We start from the raw sequence: 10,706 nt of genomic DNA on the forward strand, positions 1-10,706 counted from the left end.
GATTTCCCACTGACTCTGGATAGAAGTTGTTGGTGTAAAAATCAACAAGGTCAAACAGTTTTAAAAGTCTAGATTGATAGAATAAATTGTTTGTATGATCAAGATATCCGGCTTTATGTACAATACAGTTTTGAAGTAAACAGAGAGGATGTAGTGAACTCTGTCTATACAGGAGGTCAAATATGGTAATATTAAGGAACAGTACAATAAATATCTACGGTTGTATACTAATATGTTTAGATTTATTTATGATTGAAATACTTTTTTAGAACTTTGGTTTGGATGTGTCTGATGTGTTGCTTCCAACTTAGTTTATCGATAACAGAGACTATTTGTTTACCACATTGATACGTTTCCTATGGTTGTCTGTAGCATAGAATATATTTGTGTCATCAGCAAATAATGATATATAATGTATAATTTATGTAAATATTGAAGAGCAGCGGGCCCAGAATTGATCCTTGTGGGACACCGTAACATATCTGTTTGGCTTCTGATGTCAATTCATCCACTTGATTTACTCCACCTGTGTGCCTGCCTTCATGAGGAGCAGCAGCGCTTCAGGTCGCCTCCGCTCACCTCCGTCCTGTTGCCAAGGCCTGAACGTCTCATGCACCGCTGCCGACCTGTTGCCTCTCTCTGGGGTGTTTGAAGTTGTGAATCTGTTTTGTTCCCCACGAGTTTTCAAGGGAAGAGACTTGCTGATGTCAAGCAAACGCCCCAAAGACCTGTCTGTGGTTTAACCTCAGGCAGTCCTTCCGTTTCTCTCTCTGCCACGAGAATCCCTCGCACAGGAAAAGATGCTGCATCTGCCCTTTGACCGTGCTGCTCTCCTTTTTCCTGTCCCGAGTCCCAAAAGAAACCTTTTCTGTGGTTTAGCCTGTCCGTTTTATTAGGGTTCGTATCCAAAACAGACAGTTTCAGCGTCTGCAGCTCCGCCTGAACCAGACTGAACTCCTGGTTTGCAGGAGAAACCGCAACAAAGTTCTGCTTATTTATACAAGTTCATGTCTGCAAACCTATCAAGGATACAAGTCAAACTGTTAAAACCTTCATTTCAAAAGAAACTTCATTTGAAAGGCAAAAATATAAAAGTGGCTGATATTCCACTGATAAAACTGCAGTGGAAAGCATTTTCCTCAGCTGCTCTGTGACAGTTTTTGCTTCTTCCACTCAGAAATGTCTCTTGTGGTTTGAAGGGTGAAGCAGTTTGAAGTCAATAACAGACAGAATTCATGTGAAATTGAATTTATTTGCTTTAGTATGGTCCATTAAAACAGTACTAAAAGTCTTTACAAAAGAACGGCTTCACCATTAAAGGCTGATCATAGATTAAAGTGCATTATTTTCCCCCAAACGTTTGCAGTCTTCAGTATTTTCCCATGTGGCGTGTAAGACATGGCGCCCTCTGATGACAGAGCTCCACCTCATTCCATCACATTTAGTGTCTGACGATGCTGAGGCGGTCCTCCAGCCTAAATAAATACAACGCATCAACACAACAAGAACAGATCCTGTTTACACTCAGGATGAAGGAGAAAAGAAAACTTTTGTGCAAAATTCTCCCGTTCCTGTGCTGGAACAGCAGCATAGCAGACATTTCCCTCTAGAAGTACAACGTTTGGTCCTGAGTTTACCTTCAGTCAGAGTCATGGCGGCTTGTCTTAAAGCATAAATAGCAGCAGTCGGTCCTGACGACCTGAGCTCACAGAGTCCTCGTCTTCCTCCTCGGACTTTCCTCATCTTACATCAGCTGACATTCACAGAATGAGACGGCTACAAAAACCCCAAAAAGGCCCCCCAGCATCCCTGAGGCGAGCCCCGGGAGGGGGCGGAGTAGTGGTGGTGGGGAGGAGTCACTTCAGCGCGATGTCACTCCCAGCTGAGTCTTCAGATGCTCGTACACCACGTAGCTGATGCTGACGGCGGGGATGACTTTGAGGAAGTTGGGGGCCAGGCCTCTGTAGAGACCAGCCGGGCCCTCGTTCTGCAGGATCTGCCTGAAGAGGCCCGTCATGGTCAGCTGCTTGTGGCTGTCAGTCACGGCTAAAATGAGGAAATAAAAACAAGAAAAGGGTGTGATTAAGAAAAAGACAAAATGAGGAACTCCTCTGTAGTCTATTCCAAAAACGCTCACCTTGTGCCTGCATGCGGGTCCGGACCAGAGCCAGGGGGTAGCTCGCCAGCTGGCCGCAGGTGCTGGACACGGTGCCACACGCCAGCAGGACCAGGACGCCCGGGTCGGCACTGTGGGCGCCGTTCCGCTGGAGGTAGGTGTTCTTCAGCGTCTGCAGGAAGCGAAAGGTGTGAAAAGCCGCCACGCTCTGACTGGCCGTCCACGCCAGAATGTGGAGCGGAGCTCACCTCGTACACCGCCAGGTCGATGCCCGCGTATGGAATGATGCCCAGCATGTTCGGGATGTAGCCTTTATAAAAAGCTCCCAGCCCCTCCCGTCCCAAGATCTGCTTCGCACAGTCCGAGATGCCAGAGTACTGACCCGACTTTCTCAGGGCCAGGCGAGTCTTCAGAACCTGAGGACGGATCAGAACATCCCATTAGCACAGCGTCCTAATGTCCGGTCTTCCTAAAGCGGACAGACACACACGGAGGACTACCTCCATGGGGTAGATGGCGCTCTGAGCCATCACGCCGGCCAGAGAGCCGGCCACGAACCGCTCCAGGATGCTGACCGTCTCCTTATCGTTCCCAATGAGCCGCTTGATCTGGACGAGTAAACGACACGTTAGAGAGGGACACCTGGGGCCATGGACGGGTCAGGCAGAGCCCGGGTCACGCCATACCTGCTCGTACGCCATGAACTTCAGCGCAGACTCGGGGGCAATTTTGATGATGTTCACCCCGTTGCCGCGCCACAGCGATCTGGTGCCGCCCTCTTTGATCATCTGCATGAGGCCGCTCATGATGCACATGTTGTTTGTTCTGGAGCCGTAAACCTGAGGAGAAACGGGACATTCTTCATCAGAGGTCAGTTCTCAGGACTTTGGCGCAGCATGCTCTGGCTGTTCAACCCAAAATCACGCCAACTGGGTCGAGAGCGTTTCTCTGTGACGCCATTTCATATCGATTTGGGTCACAGTGCGCGGTGGGTCGGGCCGATGACGTTCATCAGAGCCACAAGCAGAACACAGTTCAGCACGGACTCACTGATGGGGAGCGAGGGCGCGACAGGAGTTCATGTGCCCTGATTGGCCGCCACACAGCGTCAGCAGCTGGACTCTGGTCGCTTTGCTCTGACAAACGGTTAAATGTTAACTTTGTGTAGAACTATTAGGTAACGGAGCCTTGAGCAACAGCGATGATCCTCTGCCTGCTCTTGTGAAAGACTTTAACCTGCACGTCTGGACTCTGAGAACCGATCGAGGAAAACCTCTGAGATGAGGCGTCGTCATGACGTCGCCGTGGAGGTTTCTACGCGAATTCTGCCTTTGAGCCAGCCTTACCTGCATCATGACTTTGAGTCGGTCCAGGGGGGCCGTGCAGGTCCTGGAAACCGCTCCGGCTCCTCCACCTGCAACCAGGTGCCTCCACCACATGCCAGTCTGCTTCTCCTCCATGGTGAACTCATCTGGGACCATCAGGTTCTCCCCCACATCAAAGATCTGTTCAAAAGACACAACAGCAGCTGTTAAAAGTCTCAGAGTAAACAGACGTGTTGAGGGTAAAGTTTAGTATGGAGTCATTTAGTACTTTAACGTGTTTTCTTCCACAACAGTTCTAGTTAAATGTTTTCCAGTGAACACTTGTTTTCTGTCCATCAGTCTGCTTCTCAGAAAGCCGCTCTGTGAAAATGCAGGTCAGGACCTTCTTAGTCATGATCAGAAAGCATTAAGCAACATCCGCCTCCTGGTTGACCCGTCTTGACCTTCCGTTACCAGGAATCTGTCTTCTACCGATCGGCTGCACGCAGACACGGACAGATGAAGGGCGCGACATTAAAATTCCACCTCCGCCCATTTCCTGAAGACGAGGTTCATTTGATTCTTCAAAACGCCGCAGTTTTACAACCTGACCTTCTCGTTTGAACGTCAACCAGGTGTCATGACTTCAGTCATTGTTCCACAATTAAAATATGGACACTTTTAAAGCTCTGATCACCTTCAGCCATGACCACTGACTCTGCTACAGCCAGCATCAAACAGCATCTGCATGGTTTCCTGGGCTGGACGCTCTCCCTCCAAGCCACACAGCCACCAGAACAACTTCCCTCATTTATAGAACAGCTAATCCGTCCCCAAGAGCTCAGCTCCATTCATAGCCCTTAATTAGTGACGCACGGCCTGCTGGGACGCCTCGCCTCAAGGACTTTGCTTCTTTGACTATTACTGCCGACAACAGGAAGAGGACAGGTGCTGCGCCATCACCTTAAGAGATAACACTATCAACTGTACTGTATGTGATGTAACGGCATGATCTGTTCCTTTGCTCTGCGTGTTCTGGTTCTACGACTGACCGTGGAGTGTTTCCAGTAGAGGATGATCTCAGGAACGCAGTCCGTCTTTTCCGTTACAGGGTATTTGCTCCAGTCTTTACTGCTGATGGTTATCATTCCATTCTTGTCCATGCTTTGGAGAAATGAGAACAGCAATCTGAATTAGTTTCACCTAAGATAAGAAGCGGCTCCGCTGCAGTAGACAACTGGGGCGTGTGGTTCACCTGTTGAGGGCCTTCTCTGCATGCCGGAGGGAAATGTGCACACCCAGGTCGGAGAGAGACCGGATGAAGTCTCTTGGGTTGATGTGACCTTGAATCATGGGAAAGACAGACGCAGGTTACTTCTGCACGCCGACAGGTGAAAGGCAAAAGCCGGTTGCGGCCTCTCACCTGCATTCTTCTTATCAACACTCGTCACCACCAGCTTCAGGTCCCTCTCGTAATCCTGCAGGTAGTGGACAAACTCTTCAAAGTCCAGCTGGGCGTCAACCTCGTTTTCTTCTCTTTTTAAGGTTTTCTGGGGGGGAAAGTGAACAGGAGATTGTTCAGTGGTGTCAGTGGAGGGCAGGACAGTCATCAGATATACTACAACCAATTTAACATCCCATTAAACAAGTTTAGATGGGTCAAAATGTACTGCACGTCAACCTAATGTGTGACATAACTTGTGGTGGAACTAAAACCATCGCAAAATGCCACAGACGGGTTAGGGTTCTGATAGGCGGGGCTGCGACCCGCCCGCCAAGCTGCAGCCCCATGGCCTTGTTCCAAGACGCCTCTTTGACTCAGGAGGCATTAGTACATTTCACAGTCTATCTTTAACCTGCGACCCGCCACCCGCTTTAATCTGGTCTGGATTGAAACCTGCTGAGCTCAGACAAGGCTGGGGACACCGGTGATCCTCCAGGCGGCTCTGACGCCTGTGCAGACATGCAGAAGGAGTGCAGTCCTGCAGGCTGCGACTGCGCAGCCTGCAGGACTGCACTCCTTCTGCATGCACTCCTGTGACTAATCAATCTACATGTAAATGTCTGCAGGAGGATCCCTGAAGCCAATGCAGCTGCTCAACACTGCAGACAGAAGACGAGTTGATTCAATATTTCATAAATAAAGTTTTTTATAAGCTTATCCGAAACGTTAGGAGGTCAGAGAAAACTTTCAAAAAAGGGTTTTAACCCAAAACATTCCCTCCAGGCGGACACACTACTGTAGGGAAGTTCACAGAGGGCGCACAGATGTCTAAGTCGTCACGCGGAAAGCGGCTCGCGCTTTCAGCCGCGAGGATCACATTCCTCTGACACACAGGGTTCGTTTCCCGGTGAAATGAAAGAGCTTTACCGTCAGAACACACTCGCAGCAACACAACACATTTGTTGTTTCCGGTCCATATTTTGATTAAAACTCTTTCGAGAAGCGAACTTTCTGGAAGCCGGCGTTTCGCGGCGCGGCCTACTCGTAAGGCTTCTTCTGCTGAACCGCCGGTCCTTCCGCCCGCCGGAAGCGGGACTCGGTGTCCTTTAGAGCGGAAAGTTCTTCATACACAAGCTAACTACAAAAAAACACACACGGTTGTCTCAGTGTTGCCCTCACCTTTCGCCATTTTCGGTAGGTGGTGAACTCTTGCGACGGCAGGAAGACGCTCAGCTTGTCGAAGAGCGACTTCAGCTCGGACGGCAGACCGTTAGACTCGAAGTATTCCACTTCCACCGGATCCGAGTTAGACACCGGGACATAAAGGCACAGACCGAGCATGATTCGATCAATAAATAAATAAATAAATAGGACCGACTGTGAGCTGACCCCTTCCCGGGATGAAACTCAAATGCCGGTAAGGAGACACCGGCTTCTAAGAGTAAGCCCTGGCTGCAGCCTGCAGAATGGGTCATCATAGTGGAATGCTTTGATTGCAGAGGAATGTGAACACGCTGTGGAATGTTAACCCCGCCCACGCTGAGCCCGTGCATTTGATTCACCTTTGTCACAGCAGTTGTGATTGCAGGAAAGGGGAAGAATCAGTGGAGCACATTTTGTGTCATTGTGAATTGTATGAGGAAGAAAGAGAACAGGAGGAAAATTTGAATGGTGCAATTTTTTTTATGTATCACTCAAAAAAATGATTCAAGCCCCTCTTTCATGTAACACAATAAAATTCTGTATGTTTTATTTAAAAATATTTATTTTAAAAGATTGTATCTACATTTAATTGACCTAACACAAAATGTATAAATAGTTTCCCCTATAACTCCAGTAATCCAAAATAATTGAGTTCAAGTAAGGGGCATGCTGTTGAATGCTGTTTTCCTGTTTCTCTTTATTCTTTTTGCCGTCTCACGGCTACAATTTTTCACCTATTTTAACCATTGAACTTTTAAAATGTTCAACTCCTTCATCTAATGTAATGCCTGGTATGACTATTAGTCCTTCAAATCCTTCGACTTTTCAAAAGTGAAAACTTTAGTTCGCTTTTTCCACGTAAAAAACGAAACTGTGGCATGAAATCGCTTCAACTCGGCTTCTCCCAATAAGACGAAAGACGATCATGATCACGTGCGTGATCACCGGAGTGATAGCTCAGTGGCTTAGATAGCGGGTTAACAACTCAGAGGTTCTGAGTTCGAATCTAGCATTAGACCGTTGTTGCTTATTTTTTTTTCCTTTGCCTTTCTTGATAAAATTTAGTTCGACTAACTCGATTATATTTCATTACATGGAAGAATTTACTTTGAGGTGGGGTTACTCATATTTATTGGATGTAAATCCTGACAAAACAATTAAATTGAGTTCATCCAATGAGTTATTTTTTGAGTCTGTGAGGCCAGACAGAATTTATTAATTCCCTAATGCATGCACATGGAAACTTGTAAAAGGCATAAGAAGGCAGGAATCATGGTAGAAATTCCCTAATTCAATTAAATATTTTTATTTTATTTTAGCACATACAATGAAAAAGGGATCATGAATACAAAGAATGCATTAGGATAATACTAAACTTTAACAAAAAAGACTAAGCTAAACTGATATCCCTGCCCTTAGACCCCCCCCCTTCACAGTAAGGAAAAACTCCTTAAAAACCCGTAGGTGGCAATATTGCACATGGAAACTTGTAAAACCACCAAAGAAGAAGACGGGCTCAGCATGGGCGGGGCTAACATTCCACAGCGTGTTCACATTCCTCTGCAATCAAAGCATTCCACTATGATGACCCATTCTGCAGGCTGCAGCCAGGGGTAGTTGGCTTCTAAAGCATGTGAGGAGGCCACGCCTCTTCCCAGAAGAGGAATGTACCACTGCCCAATCAGCTCCCCGTGACGTCATTTTACTATGACCAATCACGGAGCCCGCCCATTGATGGAGCTTGGACATTCTCTTTCGTGAGACCGATCGCTGACGTCAGTGAACCAATCAGACGGGACTGACATTTCAAACCGTAATCTGTGACTAACAAACGTGGCGGCAAATAAAAAACGTCCAAAACGGCATCAGAATGCATGAAGGTGATGAATTAAAAATCAAATACAGGCAGAGGCGCCAGAGCCGCGTGCAGCTCTTTCAGCCCTCCGCTGTAGCTCCTTTTTTTCTTTATACAAATGTTAATATGAATTTTTTAATGTTTTGTAGTTTTGGTCACTTTGTTTTAGCTTATTAGGTCTTGTCATTTATATTTTTAACACATAAGATAACAGAACACCGATGGTTAAAGGTTAAATCTGCATTCAGAGTGCTTTATTATTACTATTTAAGTAAACCATTATTTATAGAGCACTTTTCTCAGAGAACAACTCACAAAGTGCTTCACAATGTTAAAAAAAAACAGAGAAAGCACACAGACTGGACGGTAAAAGCAGGTAAAACTCAATAAAACACGACAGTCAGTGACATGATTATATCTACATACAGTTTTGTAAAATTAGATTCTACATCATGTTTATATTGCAGGACAAACGTGGGTGACAGTGAACCACTATATGGATAGAAAATGGCATGTTTGACGGGATCTGCTGCAGCAGGAGGACCTTAATTAAAACAGGAAGTTTTATTTTGAAAGGAACTTTGTTGAGTTTCTGTCCAAAGTAATTTGTTAGACGTAGAAGATGTGACTCTGTCAGAAACTACGTTTTATATGTGAATGGCTTCATAGCCTGAACAACATAAATAAAATGATTTTTCCTAAATGGTAAATTGGGACTTTGCAACTCTCCCTGAATGGCTCCTTGAGCGTTGAAGGTTGCAGACCAACTCAAGCCAACTTTTAGTAAGAGAACTGGTCTCAAAATGAGCTAAAGAGGACCGTTACAATAAAATCCTGCATAGTGACCCCACAACAAACGGTTGAAGCAGCCACAAACGGATTCTCCGTCTGGATAGTTCACAGTTTAAAGAAAGAGGAAACCGAATCAGATGAAACATTGACGGAGGGACTGCATCAGAACATGTGTTTGATGGTACAAACATGAAAGTCTGACCTTTGAGTTCGATGCAGAAGGCACGGCAGAGAAAGGCTGGAGTTTCAGCTCTGTCTCTCTCTTCTGATCTTGTAAAAAGGTCAGATAAAGTGTTTTTCTGGTGTCACAGATAAGAACGGGCTCTCGGCCAGCTCTCCCTGGCTTCAGGCCGGCTCCTGCCTCTAAGTCCAGGTTGGCTCGGGCTCTTCCACTCTGACGTGGAGCAGCAGCTGTGTTTACAGACGCCTGCAAAAGTCCAGCCCTGCAAACAGGAGCAGCATTTTTACGTGATCTGACCGATGTGATGGACTGTTTATCTCATTTAATATATCCAACATCAACCTTGTTTTTTAAGTCTTGTCTAAAAAATGACTAACGTTTCAGGTTAATGAGTCTTTTGCTGAACATCCACATTTTTTCTCTCTTTTTTTTAGAAAATGAAAATACTTTTGAAGAGTCGATCACAGCAGGGATGTTTCTGATCTACTAATCAATCACAGGAAAACGCTGTCAGAAAGGGAAATAAAGATCAAAACGAAGCAGAAAATTATGAAAAGATGAGCAGAAATGTCTCGGTTGTACTTTGGGGTCTCTCCTCTGATGGAAGCTGAGTGGATTTGGGGTTAAGACTAAATATTTGCAAACAGGTTTTCAAGTTTTTGTTTCTTCTTGAAATGTGGATTTAACAGCAAAATCAAGACGTTACTGTGATCACAACAGTTTATCAAGTTTCATCCCTCCTTTAGAATACGAGAATATGGGATAAATCCCCGAGTGTGGAAGTCCCAGACCAGCATGTTGGACACATGAGAGCACAAACTGCTGATGGAGAGACCCCCACACCTTCCTGGCAGAACACAGAGACCCATTTTGACTGCACAGTCAGCTGCTGCATCTACAAATAGAAGCTGGAGGGGCGCTGAACCCCCCAGCTCTGCTCCCTGACACCGCTGAGCTCTCTGGACAGACACCGGTGTGGACAGAAGGACGGCGCTCATGTGATCCGTGGTCAGACGAGTTTGGGCTTAATGTTTCACAATCGTGAGGAGAAGCTTGGACACCACTGCAGATCCGTCTCCTCCTGAACCCCAGTGATGCATCAGGAGGGGTGGCGTCTGCAGAGAGCTGAGGCCTGAACTCTGCTCTTCAAAGGTCATCTAAACTCTGAGAACGTCTCCTTTCTAGTTCTTCAGACCATAAAAACAGGAAGCAGGAAACTCATCGCTCCTCTGTTGTCTGCTTTACATCCCTTACTTGTCATTTTTGGAATCGATTTTAAAATTCTACTTTTAGCTTTCAGAGCTTTTTGCTCTGAGCTGACAGTATTGTAGTCCAGTCTTATCACGTGACCTTTGTCCTGTGTTCGGGTTTGTCCCACATCTGGAAAAGTTGTTGACACTTGACCCGTTTCCCCAAGCAGGAGCGAAGCCAAAGTTCAGGCTGAGCACAAACAGGTTGTGTTGCTGCTGCGTCATGCTGCTCAGGCTAAAGGGACACTCTCCCTGTTTGTGGTTGAACCAACACATTCAAGAGCACCTTGGCCTGCAGGACCGTGTGTGTGTGTGTGTGTGTGTGTTGGATGTTTGTCCCTCATTGTCCGGGTTCACCTCCTCTGGAAATGTTAGAATTGTGTTGTCCTTTGTCATTGTTGTGTTCTTCAGTGTTTAACTTGGTTTTAAATTCATGCCCAACCTGTGGTAACTCAGCTAAACCAAAATAAAAGTTGTGTTGTTTTTTGATGAAAAAAAAGGGTAAAAAAAACTTTTCTGTTGGAGAGAAAGGAGTCAAAGGGAAATAGACAAACATTTCTA

At 46.1% G+C, this 10,706-nt stretch overlaps 1 protein-coding gene across 1 annotated transcript; it reads right to left on the reverse strand.

Annotated features, from left to right (window-relative positions):
* Positions 1–1,232: 1,232 nt before the first annotated feature.
* On the reverse strand, positions 1,233–6,337 carry slc25a25a (solute carrier family 25 member 25a). The gene is made up of 10 exons (XM_004072843.4): positions 6,044–6,337; positions 4,844–4,970; positions 4,676–4,763; positions 4,473–4,584; positions 3,463–3,621; positions 2,803–2,955; positions 2,617–2,724; positions 2,365–2,532; positions 2,138–2,288; positions 1,233–2,046 (listed from the first exon to the last, which is right to left on the reverse strand). The coding sequence occupies exons 1-10, from the start codon at positions 6,203–6,205 to the stop codon at positions 1,862–1,864; spliced, it is 1,413 nt and encodes a 470-aa protein (XP_004072891.1). The 5' UTR covers positions 6,206–6,337; the 3' UTR covers positions 1,233–1,861.
* Between the last annotated feature and the right edge of the window lie 4,369 nt (positions 6,338–10,706).

Source organism: Oryzias latipes, chromosome 9, assembly GCF_053564925.1.
Source record: "Oryzias latipes strain Hd-rR chromosome 9, Olatipes_Hd-rR_3.1".
NCBI lineage: Eukaryota > Metazoa > Chordata > Actinopteri > Beloniformes > Adrianichthyidae > Oryzias > Oryzias latipes.